The sequence below is a fragment of the Anser anser genome, assembly GCF_964211835.1.
Source record: "Anser anser genome assembly, chromosome: 1".
In the NCBI taxonomy this organism is placed as follows: domain Eukaryota; kingdom Metazoa; phylum Chordata; class Aves; order Anseriformes; family Anatidae; genus Anser; species Anser anser.
The window spans coordinates 168,203,426-168,229,245 of NC_139720.1; the positions used below are offsets into that span (position 1 = coordinate 168,203,426).

General features: G+C 37.8%; 1 protein-coding gene across 11 annotated transcripts in view; it reads right to left on the reverse strand.

The window, feature by feature from the left end:
* Positions 1-3,574: 3,574 nt before the first annotated feature.
* Positions 3,575-25,820, reverse strand: part of LMO7 (LIM domain 7) — a 129,333-nt gene continuing 107,087 nt past the window's right edge. For 3 of the 11 annotated variants that reach the window (XM_083819890.1, XM_083819896.1, XM_083819894.1), the window contains 16 exons: positions 25,178-25,281; positions 24,469-24,529; positions 23,387-23,443; positions 21,491-21,516; positions 21,097-21,201; positions 19,358-19,450; positions 17,569-17,963; positions 15,416-15,481; positions 15,037-15,102; positions 13,111-13,163; positions 11,133-11,352; positions 9,945-10,217; positions 8,493-8,601; positions 6,659-6,761; positions 6,108-6,154; positions 3,575-4,315 (listed from right to left, as the gene is read on the reverse strand). In XM_083819890.1, the coding sequence (XP_083676016.1) occupies positions 6,111-6,154; positions 6,659-6,761; positions 8,493-8,601; positions 9,945-10,217; positions 11,133-11,352; positions 13,111-13,163; positions 15,037-15,102; positions 15,416-15,481; positions 17,569-17,963; positions 19,358-19,450; positions 21,097-21,201; positions 21,491-21,516; positions 23,387-23,443; positions 24,469-24,529; positions 25,178-25,281 (1,775 nt within the window). In that variant the 3' untranslated portion in view covers positions 3,575-4,315; positions 6,108-6,110. Of the gene's footprint in view, positions 4,316-6,107; positions 6,155-6,658; positions 6,762-8,492; positions 8,602-9,944; positions 10,218-11,132; positions 11,353-13,110; positions 13,164-15,036; positions 15,103-15,415; positions 15,482-17,568; positions 17,964-19,357; positions 19,451-21,096; positions 21,202-21,490; positions 21,517-23,191; positions 23,234-23,386; positions 23,444-24,468; positions 24,530-25,177; positions 25,363-25,820 lie in introns of all 11 variants that reach the window. The other 8 variants (XM_083819898.1, XM_083819893.1, XM_083819892.1 and 5 more) reach the window with 4 other exon arrangements.

Sequence of the window (25,820 nt, forward strand, 5' to 3'; positions counted from 1 at the left end):
TTACATATTGAGAAATCCCACAGCAGCTTCACTCTGAAAGTTACAGAAAACATTTTCATTTTTTGAAGTGACATTTTATTAAACATTGTCCTGTGCCAGAACCACCATCAGCAGACCACTCACTTCCAAAGCCATATTCAAATGATTCCAATTAAACAGTTTGCAATCTGTGAGCCTAAAGGTAGGACAGATTAAGGATTAAGCTGAATCAGAGTTCCTCATGTTCCTCATTTTGCAGAGAATCCAGTCAACATTAAGACAGGCAAACACAGGCATGTAAAAATGCAAGTGTGTACATGTGAGCTAGGATCCAGACTCATGCTGAAGTCACTGAAACAGAGCCAAGTAGGCCACCCTGCGGTGGACACCTATTCACTGGTCCATAGAATCACACCTTTGCTTCACTGTCTGTATTCACTTGAGCTTGATTCAGGTGCTTGATCATAAATCCCTGCTGCCCTTTCAGATGCTCTAAAGCATCCCGCAAGACCTTCAGCAGCAGTTGTACAAGTATCTCTTAAGTCTTGTATCACATCCCCAGCCCCTGGCTGATGTCTGAGTCAACTTGACAACATACCAAGTAGCAATAGACAACTGAGAGCATAAAATTTATTTTAGACTTAACTCGTCTCTTCTCCCCCGCCCCGATTTCAATGGTAGTACAGAAGCTTAGCTGACCTGTAGACACGTATACTCACATACATGCACTTAAGGATTTTAACCTTTAACAGAACACCTGAAGCTGATGAAAGACAGAACAACTGGTTCTTCTTCCTCCCTTGAACAGCTCCTAAAATAATAAGAATCCAACAAAATACATGGAAATGCTCCACTAGGAATCATCTAGATTATTTTTCTCCATAGGAATTGTTCTCTTCTCTTCTTACTTGGTACTGGTTAAGTAGCAGTTAATTCACCAACTAGCAGAAAAAATCAAATGAGACTGCTCAGATTCAGTTGTATATAACTCCTCCAAAACGCAAAGCTTGTGTCTTTTTCCCAACCTCAGAGAAAGTTCTCTTTACAACTCTCAATACATTGCAAATTTCATGTCATTTATTAAAAGGTGTCCTTATACAAAATCCAATTTTCTTGTTGCAACTGCAACATGTTCATGTAGTGAAAGAATCCCATTATCCAAGAATTTTGAGCAACAGCCTTGAAATGATCTGATTTTGATCCCTCAGCTTTCTTGATCTTCTTGATGACCTTTTGTGCGACCAAGAACTTCTCTATGTCAGATGCTAATATATACATAATGCCAGGTCTAGCATTTCAGAAAGGTGCCTGGACTGTCCACAAGATTAAAACCACAGACAGGGCTCTTTATTGCACAAGCTGCATTTACACACTGCCATCTTGTGTTGCTAGTTTATAATTGTTTTTTGCTGACCAGAGCACACTACACTCTAAACACTTTGAGTATCAAAAGGCACAGAAATGACATTCATAACATGAGTTTTTATGCCTCCTCCCCTCCATGGGAAGGCAAGGGGGAAAGAGTTTTCTTTGCTAATATTTCCAACTTGAATCAGCAAAAAGGAGGTTTGAAGGAGCCCTGTTAAACTAGGCCTTTAGCAAGGATGAGAAACAGCTTCAAATCTGGAAGAGTTTGAACTTCAGCTTTTTGCCCCTCACTAAATCTGAAATTCTACTTTTTTTTTCTTTTTTTGCTCATGACCAAAGAGAAAACTTGGAACAAGCTAATTAAATTTATTATTTTGCAAATATTTTGTGGGAGAATGAAATTGCACAGAAATACTTGACATCATTTATGGAAACCCAGGCTGGCTCAGAGTGCATCGCTCCAGGCTGCAGACCTCTAGAGCTGCCCAACTGCTGGCATCACAGAGTGCAGGTTTCTGAGTTTTCTTCTTTCCCTCCATTCTTCATCCTGTAGACATTTCTGTGCCGAAGTGATTCCCAGGGACGGCAACATGACAAGGCTCAAGATCTAAAAGGTGGTTTGGCCATCCCTGACTCTTCCTACAGCTTTACTGCATAATACAATGTTGGGAGGGGGGAAATTAAGGGTAAGTTAAGATAAATGCTTTGATGCATTGGAGGGTAGAGAAACTGGCCCATGACAAAGACGTTTCTTTCAGTTTCTTTCAGGGCTGATGGACGGTACTAAAAATGGATCCTGACTTATGAGGGGGCAGGAAGCATTGTCTGATGTCACCATATAAAGAAGGCTGAAAAAACAGACTGTAGAGGAGCATCTAGACCATCTCCATCAGGCATGTAATTGTATGTTTCCCACCCAACACTCAAATCTGCACAGCATCTATTTTGGGTTCCTACTCTGGGGTGCTCTGAGGCAATCCATCTTCCACCACCAGCAGAGAGGACCCAAGATCCTAGACAGCTGCAGGATCAAACTTCATAGGCTTCATTTGGGGTCTAGGTTCTTCATATCCCCAAGTTCTCACTTGTGCTCTACCATGTCATTACTTACCATGGTAGTGGAAAACGAAAAGTATCTTTACCAGTCTACTTCGTAGGAGACACTAACTGAATACCAAAAGCCAATGCCAAATGACAAAGGTGGTTGAACAAGTTCAGCAACTTTGGGTTGATGAGGTGTTTTAGATTATTTATTTTTTTAATTTAAATCAACATAGGAAAACAATATTTAGCACTTTGTAATTCAGCATTTACTGCAGGTAATTCCTTGGTAAGAGAACCCATCTGTTCAGAGAAAAACCTCAATATAGCAAAGCAAAACATGAGACACGTGGAGTTAAGCAGGAGTTACAGGAGGCTCCCGCAGATGAGCGAGGTGGTCCCACTACACTAAAAGAGCATGATTTTCCCTTGCTGCCCTCAGCTACAGCAGCTATGATGCCTCCTCCTAAATCTGCTAGCTCTCCTATCCATCTGAGTGATCCCTGGAGAGGAAGACTTACTTCAAGTTGCTTTGGCAGCCTCCTTGGAGCTCTTTGTGGTGCCACATCCAAGCTCAAACTCAGCTGGTATGTGCAGGAGGGTGGTGTGGTCCTGTCCTCTTCATCAGTTTCATCCACAAAAATGCTCTCCCAGATTTCTCTGATCCACATCTCACGTTTTCTTTGCACCTTCCACTGATGGACACAGAACGCTACACAACCATGCGTGAATGGATTTAGGAAACTGACTGACCAAAGCAATTTGGGAGCCACTGATGAAAACCTCACAGGGCACTTTCCAGCTGCATTTTCAGAAGCTGCAGTACCTAATCCAAAATACTTTAAGCACCTCATTTCTAGCCACAGCAGAGAAGTTTTGGGGAACTTGCACTTCACCTGCTTGTTCTGTTTCAGCAATGAGCATACAGGACAGAGCATCAGTCTCACCACTTAAATTAAATGCTGAGGGAAAAAAAACACAAGGAATTTGACAGGAGAAATACATATAAAATTTGAAGTCTTCTGTGAGTGAAGAGAAAGCAAGAACTACTGTTCTTACACATTTTTATGGTGACATTTTAACCCTTTCATAGAAAAAGGTTTTCCCAGGACCAGAATTCAAGTTATATTTCAGCAAAGCACCTTAACAACACATTTTGCTAGAGTGAAAGAAAAGAAACTTCTAATAAATGCAACATCAGAATTTTATTTACAAATACACTGTAATTCAACAACCATTCTCCATCTAGTTTGTGCAGGAAAAAAAGATAGTTACATTTTTCAAATAGGAAAAGAGAACTCTTTCCATTAAATGGATTCCACAGAATATTATGCCATCACCACTGAGCAAACAGATTATTCTTTGTATTGAAGTTTCAAAAAGCACAATTTTAGAAACCAGCGTATGGAAAGCAAACACATTTGTGTGCATTTAAACGCAGCTTCGTATTAACCTAGAGAATTCGCTCTCAGTATATGTCAAAAATAAAGACAGCAATTGCAAATATATATTTATATTAACTATTTCTCTAATGCTCATTTTTGAGAGCTTAGAAACAAAATACCCTCTTCATATACCATTGGAAAGTCAACTAGTTGATTATAAGCCTCAAAAATATTTTGAAGTTATTATTGAAAATATACTTATTCTCCCTTGTGCTCTCAGTACTTGAAGCTGTAAAAGTAAAAGCATCTTCCCAAGATATTTCCTTACTGCAATTACTTTATCATAAATAAAAATACAGTTGTATGAGGAATATAATGCATTGCTATAAAGACTAGACAAGCAAAGGAGTTACTCTTAGAAAAAACACACATACACACAATATATATATTTATAGATCTACATCAGCAGCAATCACCTCTTCTTTTATCTGCAACAGTGGTTTCGTATCTAGGTTTGCTTCACATGGAGGTTGGTTGTCCAGCTGTTGAGAGAAAAAATTGTAATTAAATTCTAGCTATTGAAGAATCTTCCTGACAAAAAATTAAGATTTTCACTTAAAAATTGGCAAGGGTGTTACCGGTATCTGTGAAATTGGTAACAAAATGTAAGGCATACATTCTGAATCTATAAAGCCAAATGTAATAAGCAATAAAAACTTGGATTTAATTCAATTACAGCACTGCAAATATTTCAGGCCAAGTAGTTTTCCACAGAACATGCATCTTACCAAGTTCTTAGGAATTGTTTTTAGTATCAGCCAAATAGAGGGTCACTGTTTTTCTGAATTTATCCTTCAATAAATCAGATTAGGATTTGCTAAATAACTGTAGCGATATATATTAAAAACAAAAAGGTTATCCTCTCTCTCTCTACATATATTTGAGGGAACCTGCCAATACACCAGTGTTTCACTACAATATTACAAGTTTAAAACAAAAGCAACATAAAAATATGCAGAAATATTTGACTGTAAAATTACATTGTGAATATTAATAATCCTACAGTTCATCAAACATTTTAGCCAATATGTTCACATTCCAAACTACTGAATTATCAGAGTGATGTGAAATGTTAACTGCAAACAAAAAGTTATCTGCATTACAGACCACTGCTGCATTGTCAGTATATATTTTCATTGCAGTAATCACATAGCTAGTTTTTGTATTGTTCAAATCACTAGTTTCAATATTTCATTTCTATGAAATCAGCTATCTTATGTTATGAGGTGCCCACTGACCCAAGAAGATGCAGTCTGAAGGGAAGGGTATACAACCACTGACGGGTATACAGCCACTTCTCCAAGATTAATTTTGCTTCTGAAAGGCTACTCACTGTCATGACTTTATTAGCTATAACGTCAGAGAGATTAAATAGTGCTTTATCCATGATAAAGTTTTGAGTTAGTTCCATCCCTGAATACTGTCTTGTCAGGGAAAAATAAACTTTCTTTTCAGTTCCAAACTCATACAGCAATTTTGCACCCAAAAGAAAAATAGGTAAAGCTAAAATAACATGAGCAGGCTCCAGGTTGAATTGCTCACACATTTTGGTGCTTTAATTAGGAACATGGTCACTTCAGCATAGTCTCATCCTCAACAAGGAGATATAATCTCCAAACACGCGTTTGCAGAGATCTGACCCAGTGCCCTGGATCATCTCCAGAGGAAGAGGGGGGCGGGAGGATTTTCTTCCTCCTTCCACTGATCGCAGAGGTGCTCCTGCACCTAACATTAGTCTCTGTGAATACACTGTTAGCATCAAGTAGAGATGTGGAGTTTTCTGCTTGTTTTTAGCTAGGGCATCACACAATCATTTCAATGGTGCAGTCAGCTTTCCCTCCCCGTGGAAGCCAAAAAGCCTGAAAACAGCAAAAGCATCAGATGCAGAGCTTCTCTTTTTCTGAGCTGGGCTTCTCAGCCAGCAGATGCCGACGTCCTGCTCATGTGTAGTAGCGTAAGTATCCTGTTCCCTTCGCTGCCTTCCGGACCACAGTGAGAAAAACGTGCTGGGCTCATGCAAAAACAAGCATGCTTCCCAGGAAGTCATTCAGAAATCCCTTTCCCTTAGCTGAATTCTATCATTCTAGAGAATTCTATATTTGCTATATAAAAATAAAGCTATATAAAACTCTTAAGATTTCTCAAAATTAGGAGGTTGTCTACTATCATGTATGACAGCAGAAAAAACAAAACACTACTATTCAAATCCTTAACATCATGCTCCATAAATCAGAATTCTGCAAACTATAATAAAGGAAAAAAGTTATACTGCACCTTTTAATTAAGATCTGTAAGTAAATCAATTCCTGCTGAACTTGTACCTAAACGAATAACCAATCACAGACCTATAATTCAAATAATGATAGCATGCAAAAAGAAAGAAGCATTTCTGCCACCTGCACAAGATAAATTAATATCTTTCCACTTTGGTTAGGACTGAACTAAACACATTACTTTTTTTTTTTTAAACATAGTTTCTCAAAAAGACTTCTCTGCTATCAGTAGAAATTGTTTGCTGCCTAGGCAACTTCTCAATACCCCCTTCTCAGATCTATGAAGAAAACAGGATGACTACACTGCATTGTCTGTTTGAAGCCATTTAATAACAAGGTGGTAAAACCATCTACCAGCAAGTTAAAAGTTAAGAATGACTACACCCTACAAAAGACGGGAACGGACAATCAGACCTTTCTGAACCTTTTCACTAACACAGCAACTTAAAACGAAACATGAAAGCTATCAACTGTCTCAGATGTACAAACAATTGAGGTTTTACAGCACAAAGAAGAACTACAGTCATGCACACTGCAACTGGATTGCCTTACTTTTAAATCTGATATAGCAGTCGTTGCAGAAGAGTTTGTTGTTTCGGATCCTGACTTCAGCTCCAGAGCGGGATCCCCCAAGGTCACATCCACAGGCAACACACTGCATGACAGATCAGTAGTTAGCAACTCCTTACAAAATACTAAAAAAAGAAAACGTTGCTCAAAAGCAGCTTGAATTAAGCCCAACAAAGCTTGAACCACAAACCCATAACCACTAGAAGCAAATGTATAACGATTAGTAGATCAAAATGCAACCAACCCTGAGAAGGTATTTTTAAGGAGATGACTGGACAACGAATAGCAGAGAGACACCAACTAAGCAAACATAGACCAGATGCTATTTAGAGATTAGTTCATTAAATCTAATTTGAACTTCAGTTTCTCTGAAAACTAAAGTTGGCTCAACAAGGAAGAATTTGTTGTCTACATTGCAACAGCAACTTTGGCACCGAACACCTGGGTGTGCTACTTGCAGATTTCCATGTGGCAATACACGTGCTGGGTTCCTCAACCCTTTGGCAGTCAAGGCAGCATACACTTGTGTACTACGCAATTTACTAGCTTTCCATCATTGTAACAAATCTGTATGTGGGAAGAAGGGGCCAATTTCACTTTTCTTGAACACATGAATAAAGGGCTTAATAACTTTCATACTAACAGTAAACAATTTAGCTATGGTGGCTGAACACATCTTTGCTATGGATATGAACCACCTCTGGAAGGACTGGAACTCAAATCATAACACTGTCCTTAACAAATTTATGAGGAGAAGTAACTGACTTTCTACACATAACTTGCCTGCTTAAATGAGAAATAAATCTTCTGGATGGCAGGTTTTTCCAAAGTTTATGAAAGACTGAACAAACAAATCTTAACATTACGAAAGTTGAAGAAAAAAATTCCAATTGCCTTAAGTAGGTTAGGGCCTACAGGTGAACTCCCTTGCACAGAAGACATGTTCTGCAGGAAGGGAGTAAAGATCAGCCTCTGTGGATTACTGTCTGGGTGGGCAGGACAGGGAAGAGCTTTGAGTCGATTCCTTGAAATACTCTGATAATTTGAGCTGGGCACAGAGGGAAACTGAATGAGACACAGAGGAGTCTTTACTAAAGCCATGGAAGATGCAAGGTATGATGGCACCTCCAAAGCTGAGTCTAATTCCTCATCTAGTCCTATGTCAGGGAAAGTACAAGTGCTTTTACATCTTTTGCAGGAAGGTTTTTATTATTAATATTTTTTCCCCTGCTCTGCATTTACCCCAAGCTGACTGGAAATCACGTAACTATGTCTCAGTGCTGGAAATGAGCTTAATATACCTAGCTACTAACCAGGGCTGACTAGTTAAAAATTTCTGCTTTGGTGCTTGGTTGTATCTTGCCAGTTTGAACACTGACAACATACCTTTGCCTGGAAAGCACCGCATGAACACTGCTAGCATTAGTTTAGCAGTGATGGGTCATCTTAGATGCTGCAATTGCCAGGGTCCAAGCTGAGATATTTTAAAAGGACCTGATTTCTCTAGGAAAGGAGGCTCAGCACCTTCTGATTCTTTTGCTGCCAATTCAAAGAAGGAACTGTGATCTCACAGTCAGTGTGTCCAACTACTTGTTGAATTCCTACTTGTTAGCTCTAGCATTTATGAAACAATCCTAGAGTTGAGTGCTAAATGCCTGCAGATAGGACTGCCTCATGGAAATATGCAGATACCACACTGTTAGAGTAGAAGGCAAAGCAAGTGATTTTAGTAGAGCCCCTGTGAGCATAACATTGAGTAGCCATGCGTGCTTCTGATTAGTTCCTGTTCCTTCATGATGATACTCCCAGCTCTCACCTTAAAGCAATGTAAATGATAACAAAGACCAAGAGACTCAATGATCATGGCTGCTCCTTTGCCCAGAACGTTATTACAGTATGAACAGATTTTCTTCCCACTGACTGACCTAGATACAGAATGAAAATCCTTAAAACCAGCTTGAAAAGGTTTAAAAAGGCAAAAAAAAAGTTAAAGAATTTGAGATTAAAACCAAGAACGTACTGGTAAAAAGTGGACTACTAGGCTTGAGGAAAATAAATTGAAAAGGAGTATTATTTGCAGTAGATCTGAGATCTAGGAAAAGCTGAAGTGTTATAATTTAGATCAAAGTTACATAGGAACAAATGAAGAATTTTCTGTCACATTCTTGGGAGAGATTTCGTTGTTCACAATACCGTCTACAAATAAACTTAAAAGTATATTGTTAGGATTGGAGAGTAAAAACACACAGGTTTCGTGCTCCTGCCTTATATGCAAGGACTTATCTTGAAAACTAAGTTTTAGCAAGCACCCCTGCCAAGTCCCACCATCTGCACCTTGTTAGGTAACACAAGGTTAGTCCTGGACATATAATATTACATTAACTCTTTGAACATAAGCCATACAGAGTTCAATTTCCTTAGATCTACCAAGATGTTAACAAATCAGAAAATGGAAGTGGGAACAAGATAAGCAAACATGTTTAAGAAGGTCATTTCCTTACATTATAAGGAATGTAAGAACCTTCAAAAAAATGTTCAATTTATCAAAAAGTGTCTGAGAATGTAAGAGCTAATGAAGCAGTGTTTACAGTGCTGTTATATATAATGCATGTAATTGTGTGCGTGTGATCCTCTCCAGTCTTATCTAGAGGTATTTTTAAAATGTTTCAAGTACATAAAACAGCAGACTTATCTATCCTACCACAATTGATTTCCAGTTTGTTTCAAAACATATTGCAATTCCTGCTTTCTGCTCCTACATTAAAAACAACATCCTACTACGTAATTCTCCAGGGTCATGGGTTATGAGCATTCCTGAGTGCTCCTTGAGATGATATTGACCACATGCCAGGAAAGGGGGAGGAGAGATGAAGGTGAGGGCCATAAAGTGTGGGTTTGTGGAATCTTTTGTTAAAACAAATCTACGGAAATAAATATCAGAAGTGCCAACTGGAGTATGCTTTTACTAAGCATTTTGGGTAATCAACACACAGCTTGGAGACGGAGAGATATATTATTCCAGTGTATTTTTTTAACCTATGTCAAGCACTGATGACAAACCTGGAGAATTTTCTGAATGTCTGGAGCAGGGAGATAATACCAGCCCCCGTTTCAACGATCCTATCCAGCTAGAAAAACACAGGTACTTTTCAGACTGGTTCATTAACATTACAGGTGAGGCCACTGCTGTAGACCACCACATCTACAGAGTCCACTCTTCAGTGCAGCCCAACGTCTCTATCTTCCCAGCAGAAGGGCACCTACTCACCTGCTGCGTGTCTGCGACCCTGTCTGGGAAGCAGAGATGGGAGACTGAACCCGGGGGGCTGGCTGGGACACAGATGGGGCCCTCACAGAGGAGGCCACAGGAGGTGCTTTGGCAGAGGAAGGAGTGCACATGTAGGCTCGGTTTGAAGTGGACACTGGGCGACTGAGATCTTGACTAGAGGACAGAGATGAAGTGGAGGCAGACTGGTTTAACCACGAATGGTGTCTCCATGAACTTGTTCTTGGAGAATCAAGGTTGTCCAAAGACTCCCCTCTGTAACACAAGTACATACACAAATGTAAATGGTAGCACAGCTGAACCAAAACAGCTACATTCTGAGTTCAAAAGACAAAAGAATTCTCCTAGCATATTATCCTAGCAGCTTATCCTCTCAAGATTTTCTAGCATGAATATGCTTGTATGTTTAGGATATTGCTCAAGATGATCAGACCAATTTAAAATATTTGAGCTACAAATTATCCTTTGTGTCCAGTCCTAGTCTCATGGGAAAGAAAGCAGAAGAGGTGAAGGAGAGGCTGCACTTAATGACTGCAGAATAACAGCAAAACACCCTTCACTGCTGCCTTATCAGGCGGAACTATGTCAGAATTTGTTGTACAGCAACATACTTCAGATAAGTAGGTTTTTTTTTTTTTTGGTTTGTTTTTATTTTTTTTGTCTCTAAGGGATACCAGATCAGAAATAACAATCCACCCAGGCTGGACAGCAACATCTATGAACAAGGTGTTGGCCCAATAGCCAAACACTCTCCTGACTGATAGTTTAGCTATTTCTTAAGTGACAAACCCAGTACTCATGCATTACTTAAAGCAAGAAATGAACTCAACACTTTCTGATACAATATTTCTATATAAAAGAGGTACACCCTTTAGCTATAGTCATTTCCACACTGAATTGTCCTACTGAAATTCTTAAACACATCTGTCAGAGCTATTGATTTCCATTGTGTTATTTGCAGGTCACGTCCACGTTCTTTTCAGAGATTTAATCTCATCTAGAGCATTTAGAATACCACTACCACCTTCTCTACCTGTGTTGCTATTCAGTTTACCTTAAAGCCTTTTACATGATGGATTTGTTTCAGTGCTCTGTAATACAAGCTGAAGTTTAGAATAACCAAACAAACATCTGAGGAGAGACAAACTTAACTTTTAACATGGTTCCTACCTCCTCATACTATTGCCGTACAGACTAATAGGCTCCTTATGTACACTGGAACTGCGCTGCCTAATCCAACTGCTGTCCGTGTGTAGAGACGTTCTCTTTCTCATTTCCTGAAGGATTTGTTGTCTCTCTAACTCTGCCGCAGACAGGTTGTGCTCCTTCTGAGACCCCTTCTGCAGGTCACCCGTGTTCCAAGACCTCTCCAAATGCTTGCCCTGAGTACCTGTTTAGACAACATTCAGGCACAAATGCAGTTAATGAGCATCTAGTACTCTTAAGTATAACTCCAGAAGCAGTCATTCATCTCCACATTCACAAGCTTCTTTAGTTCCTTTTTATGGTTGGGTTTCATATGACTAGCATCAAACTTGTCAATACCTCACTATTATTGACAGATGTTTTATTCATATTTCCATTAATAAGTTAAACATATAGAAGAAAATATTGAATTATCCAAAAATAATTATTTCCTTTTGCCTCTAGTAAAATATATACACATTTGTGTATATATGTATTTACATGGAATAATTTCTTCTAGTTCCACAAGACTTCCTCCAACACAAACTGAAGCACACAAAATATATAACTGAATGGTGGAATGCTTTCTTTCCCTTTCAGAATCCATATTCTCTAAGTTGTCTCTGTTTTCAGGAATTCTTTCTCTACTCACACTAAACACATTAACCTCACATTACAAAAAGATATACATCTACGCACATGTCCATGTGTGTATATATATATATATAAGTTAACTAAATACATTTACAGAATGTTTCTCTAATACATAGACACTGTGGTAACTAACCAGTGGAAATTAGATTATGCTGTACAAGCTCTTTTGATCCTTGTTTGAATTTTTGAAAGGGGAAACCAATAAGCCTTCTTTCTCCAATCTTCATTGACAGATGACTTTTTTCTTTGTTTTCTAAACCCAGTAACTATTCTTTATAGTAAAACTATTTAATCAAGAAAATCACTCAGCCATAAGTCACTTCAATTTAAATTTCAGTCCTTTTAAATACTGCTCTGATTACAGATATGCTCTTGATTTTACTGCTACAGATTGCCATTATAAAATATTGCGTGTATTCCTTCATTAGCTTCAATGACTGTGCTTTATGTGTGAAAACAACATTGTCAATTTGCAATATTCTTTAATGCACCAGCCTGACAGAGTTCAAGAAGTGTTTGGACAACCCTCTCAGACATAGGATTTATTTTTTTTTTGGGTAGTCCTGGTCATCAAGCCAGGAGATGGACTTGATGATCCTTATGGATCCCTTCCAACTCAGGATATTATACGTTTCTATGATTTACTTTTCTATGATTACTTTTTCTAACTATGTTTTAGACACAGGAATAGCTTTCAGGAATTTTTAAGTGTAATATGTTTAAGAAAGTCTTCCTCCCCCTCCCATGTGCTTTCCTCTGGAAACAAACAAAAAACCCATTAACATAACTGAAGGACAACTCAAGAAAGGTAGCAGTAAACTGCAGTCCAGGAAGCTGCAGGGCCACTGTGACAGTGTCAAGAGTTGACTTCCACCTGCGTTATTCCTGTGCTAACATAAGCTAAAACCAGCAAGCACTTGTGTTAAAAACATTATCAGCTTGGTATATGCAGCCTTTTTTTTTTTATTGACTGAGTCAACACATCAAGAACGCAAACGTTTTCAATAATATATCTACATGATGGGTTTCGTCTACAATTTCAGATGCCAAACTTTTAGATGACTAAGATCCCTTTGTAATCAGTGCTACTTCAAGACAGCAGTTAATCATATACAGTCAACAGATAAGCCTAGGACAAACGAATTTCCTCTTTATGTTGGAACTTCATTAAATTGTGCCATCACATAAATTTGAATTTACAGTGTAGCTATGAAAAAGCACCTTGACAATTATTTTTCATAGGATAACTACTCCTGATACACGTCTTTAAAAATGTATTTAAAAATAATGGAAATTAAAAAGTACTTGCCATTTCTGTTTGCAGTGAATTCATTCAGTTCTGAAGTTGACTTGGATTTATTCCTAAAAACATAGAAAACATTCATTTCAGTACCTCAAGCAGGAGACCTCATCAAGGACAAAGATCTTTGCAAAGTCATTGAAGACTACAGATACACAACCACCTTTTCCAACATCCCTTTCATCAAAAGCTTACAAACAAAAACACAGCAGGGTATTACATTGTCAAAAATGTATTGCAAAACATAGGTAATCATACATTAAAAGCTGAAATTATATATCAAAAGTTCCCAGTGCTTCCGCTATAAGGGACTGATTATTGTACTTGCTTAACCAACCCCCACCCCTAGCAGCCCCCCCTCCACCCCTCTGAAAAACAAAAACAAAGTCCCTTCCCTGTGGAAGTTTTCAGAGAACTACAATCAAGAAGCAGTAACTTTCAAAGCAGGTTTATAAATGATTCAGATTCACAAGTAACTTGAAACATACTTCAGTAACATCACTAAGCTAAATACCTTCTCAAACACTGCATGCAGACTGTTCACAGGAAATTTATTATTCACTGATTACACCCAGCAGCATATTTTTTTAATCAGTTTTGGCCAAGAAATGCCATTCGCTATACAGGAAGGCAAACAGCAAAAACCTGGGTTACTGACACTACATAGCAGGAGCTTCAGCAATACCTCTGTGTTGTATTATTAGTCTCAAGTAATAAGAGCCAGTTTCCTATTTTAAAATGATTCAGAAAGGGACAGAAGTCTTTTCCTGGGACACAACTCAAAGCTGCTACAACAGTATGTCTATGAGTGTAGCACTGGATGCATAAAAACGTGCTGAGGGAGTTTTGTCCTTTGTGTACAGGTAAAGGATGCATAAACAAATTGCAAACTTCTTGTTCCCCCAAGTTCTGATTATTTGCCCTATATTGTGGACCTATTTTATTCCTCAAGAATATGCAACAATTGCACATTTGTTCATATTGAACAGGAGCTCCAAAAAGCAGGTCAACCTGGTCTGGGATGCTTTTAAGCACTTGAGAGTTCTCCTCATACATGTATGCAAGAGGTAACTACCTAGTGCAGGTACCTTCTGAAGTTAGATTTAGATCTTCCAGATAAATCATTTATTAGTTGTTCCCTGTAAATGCTGGGGTTCCTCTTAATATACAAAGGCATGCTCACTCAATTATAAGACCTGACTAAATACACAGAGATTATCTTTCATTACTGTGAGATGCTATCTAAGACAAAGGCTTAATACAAAGGCTCTGGATCTACATCTGGATACAAATGCTCAGGTTTTTTTTTGTTTGTTTTTTGTTTTTTTTTTTTAAACACAGCCCAATAACTAAAAGGGAGACTATTCAAAAAGTCCAGTGGATCTGTACCAGCTAGTACATTCTACTGAAAAAAGAAAAAACAACCCACATGCAACAACAAAAAAAATCCCAAGCTAACCAACAAGCAAAACAAAATACAAAGTTGCTAAGGTAAGAGAGTATAACTTAACAGGTGGCACATTACTATCTTCCTGATAAATACGCTGCTGCTGTCACTTCCCTCCCTGTTTGCTATCTCTTAAATTTCACAATCTTCATTGAGATGACTGCACCTTAGTTTGTACAGCACACTGTGACACAACCACAGGATTGTTTTCCAGCCAGATAAGTCTAGTACCACCCACATATTTACTTCCTTATAGTTCTGCTTCTCCCAGTAAAATCCTACTGACTGACTGTTGTTTACAGCACAGCATATAATTTGCCAAAAGTCTGGCTACTTGTTTTCTCAATACAAAAACAGGACAAAAACTGCAAAACACAGCAGTGGTGCATGGTATATGCTTAGCTGGCTGAAGTTTATTGGAAGTTTCAAGACTTTCTGACACAGAAACAGTAATATTACCATCTATACCAAAATCCAGTATCACATACCTGTCAGACAACGACTGACCAGGATGCTCCTCAATGGTTTTGGAAGTTTCATAACGTTCATAATGCCTATATAAAAAAAAGATACATTACCTTTATATACAGAGAAAATAATGAATAGAACTCTATTTCCTGCCAAAAATATTCAAAGCAGATCCTTGAGAAAAAAAAACCTACAAACACAAAGATCTAAAGAGGTTTATTTTTATCAGCCCAAAACAATGTAAAAAAGAAGCCTGAAAAAGAAAGGTTGTTAGAAAAACAGCCTGAAATTACTTTTTTTTTTGTAAGTGACAAGGATTCTAGACTTCAACATGCCTAAATAGTTAACATTTGTTGCTGAAGATGTTTCAACCTATCTACTGATTCAATTTCTTCTTACCTCTCAATGAGAGGATGGCCAGGTCGGTCCTCTATTGTTTTAGATCCTTCATAATGCTCATAATGTCTAGAGGCAACAAAGATGAAAGAAAACAAGTATTAAACACAAAAAACTTTTTCTAGAAATTGAACAAGCAGTAAATATGCATACAGAAAAAAATAATTTCAGAAGTTGGTCAAATATAAATACATGGGAAGAAAAAGGACACTAAGACACTGCAAAAATTACAAGGACCAATATACGACAGTGATTTTCTCATCCATTTCAAAGCCAGTAGGTAAGCTTTATCAAAACACAGTTCTCCAAAAGTTAGATGCATATTGTAGCAAGTTTCATGGGTGCTGTCTGTAATCCATAGAGAGAAACACTCACTAACTTCTACAAACAAAGGTCTTCCAGTTGCCTGTCCGCAGCCTCAGCACTCTGCCATCAGCTGAGCTAATCCAGCTCTTTTCAGTAAATATTGTGCCTTCATATGTGTTTATGGAGCATCTCAGATTTCAAGCCAAATCTTTGGATATCATTGTAAAACAAACATTTAACAATAGCTACTTTAAATTCCAGTTTGAACTTTACTAAACAACATCCTTGTTTAGCAAAACACATCCTTTTACAGCAACCTCAGAAGCAATTGCATCCCCTGAGACTAAAGCATATATCAGGTATTTAGATATGCAGATATTACAGCAGCTTAATAAGTTACTGCACAAAGTCCTATTACCTTGCAACTGGGGAAAGCTAAAACTACAGAGAAACCCTGGTTCAGTTGCCAAGAACCTGTTTAGCCATTGTAACAACTGTGCCTCTGCTTTGCTCAGCAGGGATCTGAAGCAGCAGTATTTCTCTGTGAGCTGAAGTAACTCCAGATCTCACAGCCTCCGCTGTAAATACATGCAATTTCATAATCATATTCTCTTAAGATTTAACTTGATACCATGTGTTACCTCCAGTAATTTCTTACTGCTTATACAAGAACAAAGAAAAAAACTAAAAGAAACAGCAAAGTTAGTTGCAACTCAAGGCAGTAAGCTAAGTGCACATGAAACAAGAAAAAGTTACTGTTCTAATCTTTCGAACAGATTAATCTCCCATGATGCCTGCAGCAGTAGTTGGAAAACTCCTGGACAAGAACACACACTTGTAAACTTTTTTTTTTTAAAGCAATCTGATGTAGAAATTAATGGAAGAAACTTTATCATGCTCAAGGATACAAATATCCACTGTGGGTATTTCTAACAGGCTTTGATAACTAAGATAGTATTTGTTAACTCATATAGCACGATGCCCCTCATTGAGAAATTAGCACACTAGCACAATTAAATTTTATTATCACATTGTCGAGCTACAATGATAGACGAGTCTGGAAAATCAGTCACATTTGTTGGAAAAGAATTAACCTGGTATTTCTTCTGAAACACCTGTACTTTGAGCCAGTGGCTCTTACTTTACATTCTTACACAAGGGTTCTTACACAAAAGTTCATAGTAAGTGTTTTAGGTCATCTTTGATTTGGCTAAAATTACTGTATATGTACTTCCTATTTAAAAATGAGCAGAAGTAGGTTAATAGAGCACTTGATTCATGGAAGAAAATTTCATCTCACACCTGGTTCTTCTACATTCAGAAAGAAAGAAGAGCATTTTATTCAGCCTCAGCAGGATACTCTGTGTAATAAGATATTTATAGCGATGAGCACTGCCAGTCAGGCTGCAGAATTTTAAGTTATCACCCATCAGCTTCTAAATATCTTTCTTCAGCTGAAATGCAAAAATGAATATGCAATTATTTCTAGACTTTTAGAGCACACAAGAAGACTGGTCTGCACAAGGTAAATAAGTGGTTTGCAACAAAATGGACTAAGAAGCAGTGGGGCTCAAATTATGACAACTCAGTCACAGGTACCTATAATCAGATGATTATGCTTACAAAACGTGTGAAGGATGGCAGAACCACGGATAGCTTTACTGTTTCCCTGCCAAACTACGTATACAAGGGGTTAGCAGGCTGAGGCTATCATGCAACATCTTGCACTGATTAATCCACAATATGAATCCTACATGAATGCACTTACATATTCAAGATATACACTCCCTTTAGAAAGATATTTGAATTTTTATGAAGAAGGGAGTGTTCATCTCATCACAAGTACAGACCTTTGGTACTGAGATGTCTCCATCGACACTTCCTTCGGCCTTTCTGCCCGCCGCCTCTGCTCCTCCATCTCCGCCCGCCGCCTCTGCTCCTCCATCTCCGCCCGCCGCCTCTGCTCCTCAGCATACTGCTGTTCCCTCTCTTTACGTTGTCTTTCAAGCTCTAGTTCTTCAAGTTCCCTTTCTTGCTCAAAACGCAGTGCTGCTTCTTCCTGGACACTCCATTCCTTCTGATGTCTCCTCTCTTCTTCCTTGCCCAGCAAGTGTGCTGCCAGCTCGTTTCCTACATCTCCTTCTGGCTCCTCAGGAGTACTTGCTTCAGGGCTGGCCCCCCAGCTGGACACAGACGGAGCCCGTGCAGAGACAGAGAGCGTGTTTAAGGTTAGAACGGTCTGCTCCTGTAGCAGAGAAAAGAAATGTTTTTAGGGGGGAGAGCTCTGGTTGTTTTTTTTTGTTTGTTTGGTTTGGTTTTAAACAGGTAGCTGAATTAGGTTATTTATTCCATGAGGGAAGAGTGCTGTAGAAAGCATCCCTAACACTCTGAATGAAAAAAACAAGCAGCGTATACTTTTGGTTTGTTTTGTGTTCCTGCTAGCACATTCTCCTAATTCAAAAGCTTTGTTCCACACAGCAGTCTTAGCAAGCACAATGGGCAGCTTGTCCACAAGTATATGAAGCATTCAGCCTTCTAAAGCATCTCTTACATTTCATGACACTCCATCTCCACTTAAATCCCCACCAGAAACAAGCTCTTTGTGACATCCAACATTTCCCCGTATTATTTTGACTTCCAAGACCTACCTAAGAGAGCCATCATAAGTGGCTATCAGACCAATGTATTTCACATGAATCATCATGCGCAGGAAATTTCATCCTCCTACATTCTTCTGCCATTTGAAAGTCAGGCCTCAGACTTACCACTCTATAACTTTTCTCTCAAACACAAAAAAAAGAGATTTCAGTGGTCAAAAGAAGCTTTAATGGCAAAGAGTATTTGTTCTCTGCAAATTAAGGACTGGTCCATTCAAATTTCTTATAATTTAAAAAAATAAATGTTTTACATTATCATACAGCAAAGTTCTTTAACAGCTCAAAGAATTTTCTTCAGTTTGAAGTCCTAAGATTTTAGAGTCTTCATGTTCATGACCACATAAACACAACTGATCTAGCTGAGATGCCTGAAGTTGCACTCATGTAGCAATAGAGATCCCACACTTTCCACGCTCAGCAAAAAACCTGTACATCTTCTCAAAAACAACAGACACAAAAGTAGGCAGCTATAGAAACTACACACACTCAAGGTTTTGAAACATATGATAGCAAAATTGAAGCTGATTTGATATGTAAATTTTCCAGAGATAGGACAAACTGGGTGCTAGTAACAAGCCAGAATATTACAAACATGCCTAATGATGAAGCATTGAAGCAGAATTTCAAAAGGTAAAATTAGGAGGTAAATACTATACAACAAATGTAACCATTTCATTCTCATCACAAAAGTTCATACATGCTGTAACATTATGCCAACATCATGTTAGTTATCTAACTGATCCATGATGAAAAAGAGTCAAATTCAGCAGGTCTCAGAACACCGCATTTCCTTTCCATCTTTGCAACCTCTTTCTACCAAGTTATAGACAATTTTATTTTAGGACCATTTCTTTTCCAAAATAAGGTAAGTGACATAGCAAAATAACCACTTGCCTGGTTACATGTTTCTAATAGAAGCAAAAATAAACCTATGAAACCATGAAACTTATCAGTCAGAAGTGAAGACATATTCATAGTTTACCTCATCTAAATATTTGGAGTTCTCTCTTTCGGCTTCTTGCTTAGCTCGCAGCCATTCTTCCCTCAGTTTTTCTTGTTCTCGTTTGTATTTCTCCTATTAGGTTAGATTGAAGTGATACACATAAATAAGAAACTTGGTTTACTTGCATTAAAATGTACTACTCTAATTTAATGTATTTTGTAAAAGACCAGCATGGTAAAAACATGCTTGATCTCTACATCAGGTGTGCCATAAGTGAATGATATCCTGTCTCAAATACAATCAAAAGGAGTTCAGTCATTGATTTCAGAGAAGCCAGGCTTCTTGCATGCTAACATAACAACTGACCTCACATCCGTTATATTCCCTGTCTTTACAGTTCAGTTCCAAAGCGGAGAAAAAGATCAGCTATCTTAAGTATTTATTGGAAGACAGTATTTATATTTAACTTGGAACTGGACACAGTAATATGATAAAGTCATTACTAAGTGAAATATGAGGCAGTAATTTGGTTTCAGCAAGAACATTTAGTCTTTTGGAAGCTTATCCTAACAAAAGCCAATTTTTGGACCTCCAATTTTGTCCTATGACTAGATTTAGTATGAAATCAATGCAGTGTCTTAAGACATTACTCAAGGTACACAATAAATATTTTGGTGGTTTTCTCAGTCACTCCCTCAGTCTTGGGAAAAGCAAAATACGTAACATTAAAAGTTTTCCTTCTAAGGTTTTAGGATTATTTTTTTTCTCCTCTCTCTCCTGGAAATAAACAAAGAGACTTACCTTCCTTTCTATTATTTAAAAAACAGTCATTATTGGGATCATCAGGAAGAGGAATAACATTATGACTCAGGCCAAATTTAGTTTTTCAGATGGCAAAAAAGGAAAAAGAAAAAAGGAAAAAGGAAAAGGAAAGTGAAGGCAGAGGGATCAGATTAGTCTCAAAAAAGGAAAAACAAGTTTTACATTTTTCAAAGCCATCTCTCCAGGTGTCAAATTGTACACCCAAGCCATAACAGAGACCACACATGTTTAGAAAGGCAAAACTCTCCTGCCTTGTAGAGTTTGCAAGCTAAAAAGGAATAATAAAAGCCAAAACATGAAAAAAACACAGGGTAGTTAAGTTGTGCTTTGTCATTGAGATTTACTGCTGAATGCCTAAATTTTATTAACACAGCTTGTACAGAGTAAATGGTGTTCATCGATACCTCTTGCTAGCCAACAGACATTAGATACTTAATTTCCAGAGGTGTGTCAGAGCAACAACCTCAGCTTAGTGAAGCATAAGCCTACTCAACCAAGTGCTTGTTTTATTTTGTACCATCTTAACGTGGTAAATATTGCCCCTTCCATTTGCAATGCTTTTCTCCATCTCTGTCACCTGGTTATCGAGAAACTCATTCTAGAGACAGTTTTCTTACAAAAAATAAAATTCATATTCAAAAATGATGACTTAAGTGGTCTTTGCTTGTAACTTTTTTTTTTTGCCAGTGAGAGCAAACCAGCCTTCTGATGATCGAGCACTTCTGGCTGTAGTGAATATACAAGTCTGGCTTTGATTTCATGAAGCTCACCAAAGCATTTCCCTCTTTTTTGCTGAATAATTGCTAGTGTCTTCTATTGTGCAGCCCAGCAAATGTATCTAAAAGTCCTCTTAGGCAATCAGTAAGAAGAGTTGCAGAAATCAAGAAACGTTTTCTTCCCTAATAGTTAACACATACAAGGGATTGCCATCCTGTGATCATGAAGATTAACTATACCTGCAGTAAACGATCCTGCTCCTTTTGCCATTTTTCCTGTCGTTTTCGTTCTTCCTCTTGATCCCAAACCCGACGACTTGAAGCACTAATGGATGGGACTGGGAGCTAATACAGCATGGAAATGAATGAATGTTATCATCCTACACATAATTAATGCTACATTTTAAAAGAGAAATAAAAGCATTTACAAATGCTATAGCTTTAGAGTGACAAGAACCTAAATCAACTTCTTCAAAGGGACAGTAAGTAACCATTCTCTTAGACATTAAAAAAATCTTAGTGCTCTCTGATTTGATTGGAATTTTAAGGCAGTGTAAAAAGCAATAGAAAGCTGTGGGCTTCTTGAAAAGACAAGGATTATAGAGCTCATTAGTTATCTGTAAACAGTACTTACATCAGGCAGTGCAGGCTCCGGGCCTCCTGTGGGATTTGCAAATAGAAGGCAAAAAAAACAAAAAAAAGAAAATTATTAGAACCATACTAACTACTTTAAGGCTTGTTCAATACATTAAGACTTGCTCAAGTGTGGAAAGTCTGAACTTCAGACTAAGTTTTGCTTCCTTAGTAAGCCATGCTTGTAGCATTTGACCCTACTTCACTTACTTGAGGTCAGAATTCATTAGGTGCTTTCAACTAACGTGTGCAACTCTTTAAAAGCTTTACATGCTTACAGGTGCTATCAGCAATGGTTTGAAATAGCAGTACCTCTCCCACTGTGGCAAAACAGAAGCTCCTTGCTGCAGTTTTCCTATTGTTATTGTGAAAACCAACTGTTCAGCATGCCAGATGCTCAGAATGCTGCTCTGGTGTACAGCAGCTACTCACCCAATAACCTTGGCATGAACTAAGAGCAATAGGCAACTTCTACATCACGAAACTGTGCTTTTTCCCTTTGCAACTGCTCTCCCTTTCCTACTCTCCAAAGCACACTTGAATTTGGTGAGCTTGTCATCATTTACCACAAACCTTATGCTCTTTGAGGCTATCATGCTTGATCACAGCTTTTGCCAAAACAATTGTTAAAAAATAAACCCTACATATTCCCAATTTTGTCTTCATTATCAGACCAGAACAGCCATAGTAACAACAGGACAAATAGAATTGATCTCCTGTGCAATTGCACCAGGAGAGGTTAAAGCATAAGCAGCAATCTTTGCTCCTCTCTTTTCTCACCCCTGTAAGCTTATACTGGCCTGCACAGATTTAAGAAAGAAAATTCTTCCATAACATTGTAATGTCAAAGTGCCAGAAGTTAAAAGTGCACAAAATTACACTGAGTGTACACTCTAGAAATAAACCCTTCTCTTCCCCCTCAAGCAAAAATTCATCAAAACAAAACCAAATTTCACAGCCAGCCTTAAAAAAAACAAAAGCAGAGAGGAAGCCATCAACAAAATACCAGCTTATAACAGATACAATACAGCAAACAGAACCACAAACACAGATATATGCTGTGGCACTTTACATATCACTTCTGAAAAAATAAAAGCCATCACAACCAAGGGCGTCAGTCTTGGCTCTGCTCAGATCACTGGCCAAATTCACACTGGACTTCCAGCAGGCCACAATTTCACTCTTTCAGGCTACAGCAAAACAGCAAGGCATATATAGTCTAAAGAATATAGTCTAAAGACAGCATTAGACATACATTAGTGGAAGTATGCAAGTTGTGACATGCAGAACACCAAAAAGCAACCTACAAAACCAAAACTGAGAGCCTCATTTATTTATTTATTTTCGCCTTTAAAAGCTAGCAGATTCAATTCAAAATTTATATTGGTCTTCTCAGGATCTAGTGACTTTACCCCATAGTAGAAGACCAGCCACTACTGTTTCCCATTGATTTAGAAAAATGTATAGTGAGCTGCAACTCCAAATAATAAAATGCTTAACTCTGAATTTGAGTTTAACAGCTGTTTGAACTCTGCAATAAGCTTCTGCTGGAATGTTCAACGTTATTTTGTTTTGTAGGTAGCAGTAAACCTGAACAGAGAGTGCTATCCCTCTTACTCCTAACCAGTGGAGAAAAAAAAAGGAATATGAACAATATAAAAGATTTAAATAGCTATAGATAGAACACACAAAGACCCATTACCACAAAGGTAGACCCATGAATTGTAAGAATAACCTGATGACCCTGGGGAAAGAAGGGAAATGAATTATGTTGCTTTGTCATAACTGCAGCAAACAATGCTGAAGAGGCAGAGTACCCAGCACCAGACTTGTTAAGAAGAGTGTGCAGCAGGAACAATTTCATGGAAGTACATGAAATGTTAGCTCTTTGGTTTACCTTGTTCAAAAAATTGTGACCGTCTTTTTAAGTTTTTCAAAGAAATTGGTTCAGATGCTATTTGAAAAATACAAAGAATACAAGTCAATGAGGTGCTGTTTTGTTTTTCTTTTAAATGACTATCACCACTGGATAACAAATGTTTGTTACACCTCCAGTCTACAGACTGGTCACAAAAAAAGCCCCTGAAATAAAGGAAAACCTAATGTTTCATAGTAATAAATATAGTAGGTTACATCATATACTGATTATTGTTTAATTTTATCACTGACACTGTTCAGCTTTAACAACAGTACAAGCGTCAAACTTGGACTCAGATTCTTCCTGTCTAATTTCAGCCACCTTGACTGAGATGCCAAATTGGGCTAAGGAGTCTAATCACCATTTAACGTCATCAGAAAGGCATCTCCAGAGGACAACTTATCTCTTGGGGGATACTTTTGTATATCACCAGGCACGTGCAAGATAAAATGAAATACAGAGTTCCCATTTAAGGCTTACTGTTCCATTTGGAAGCGTAAATACCTGGTTTCTCTCACTGTCATCTAGTAAGATAATAATTGTTCACAGCATCATAAGTAATTATTGTTCATACCAGAACCATCAATATCAATTCGCCAGGAACACAACTAAAAATAGTAAAAAAACAACCACAGCTTCCTCTCTAAACGTCACAACTAAAATAGAAAAAAAAAAATGGATACTCTACATTTTTTTCCTGGGCAGTGAAATAAATTGATACTCATACTGATCCAGTCTCCACACAATGCAGTAGCAATTATAACAAATTCTGCACCTTCTCTTTTTCTTTAATCCCTACTCTGCATTAAGTTTACAACCACTAATGCTGAGACAGGGGATTTGTCACTGCTTTGTTGTCAGTTCTCCAACTGTTTAGCACATCGAGGAAGCAAACTACACCCAGTTTGGATGCAATTAGATTTCTGTGATACCTGTCTAGCTTTTAGTTCATTAAGGTCTCACTTAGCCCACTGTATAAAGCTTGCAATAATTACAGGTTTAGTATCTGTGCTTGTTCCAAACCCATACAATTAGAAGATGAACAGTAATGGTAGTAATACCTCTTTGTTCATTAGATCCAAGGTCTCCTTGCATTCCATTTATCAACTTTGTTTCTGTACCCTAAAAAATAAAAGATACAGGACTCAAATTCATTAGACTTGTGAAAGTTGATCCAATTAAACTTCTCCCCTGATAGGAGCTGTGTATCATGAAACACTTGACTTCAAAATATTAGAAATGCCATAGGAGGATATAAAAACTAATTAAAATTTCCCGAGTATATTAAATGATAAATTGACTGGAGGAGGCATTTGTGGGATCAGTAACAGGCTGTTAATTGGTAGCTGAAATAAAAACCATTAGTTTGCAAGAAAATGCCAGGAGACAAGATCTTCCTATTTCAGCTCCTCGGCAGGCAGGTTGGGAGTTATTTGCAAGTAATTTGAAAGAACGTAACTGCTGTTGCTTTGGACTGCGACATACATTTACACTAATGATGGAGGTTATATGCTTTTCTAAAGAATAAACAATGTACACACTTTAGCTAAAGCATGGTCTTTAAATATTTTAATATTTTTCATAGTCTTTAGACCACTGTATCTATCTTAATACCTATGTTTGCAGTAACCTTTATATTCCTAAAAATAAGCAATGCAAGTTAAGAAAAAGATGTCTAAGGTCTTTTCTTCCTCTCCATCCTTCCCCTTATCAAGGCAATCAATTTTCACTTCTCCCCAACATCCCGCAACTGTTCAAAAACATACTCACAGAACTTTGAAAGCTGCTGGAGAATTCTCTTTTTGATGATATGGTTGAAACATTCGAAACACGTTCTCCAGAGGTTGCATCAATCCATTTATTTTCAGATGTACCTATAATGTTGGTACCCATACTGGTGAGATTGAGGATTTTATGCCTTACTTGTGGCAGGGAAGGCTGGTCTTTGCCCCAGTCTTTTGGTATGTGGAGATCAAGAAATTAACGTGGACAGTAATGTCAAAGAACAGAACAACAGCGAAAACACATTAAAATAACACAAGAGACACATAAACAAAGAACAAAGATGGGGAGACACAAATCAGGTAGAATTTGTGGAGACAGAAAAAGGGGCTTTTATGAGCAGACCGCCTTCCCCAAAAATACAAGTGTTAGTCAGAAGCCACAAGTTTACCAGGTATTTTGCTAACATGGACTATAGCAGCTCAACATTAGAGAGTAATTAGTAGTAATTGAAAACTATTTCATCAGCATTAGTAACGATCAAGAGAATTCTTTCAACTTTACTCACACAAGGTAATGTTTCAATCACACACTATTCAGGGAAGTGTCATTTTCATGTCCAAGCTACTCAGGAAACACATAGGGCAACAAAAAAAAAAGGAGGGGTAGTCTGGACTAGAAAAAAATGATG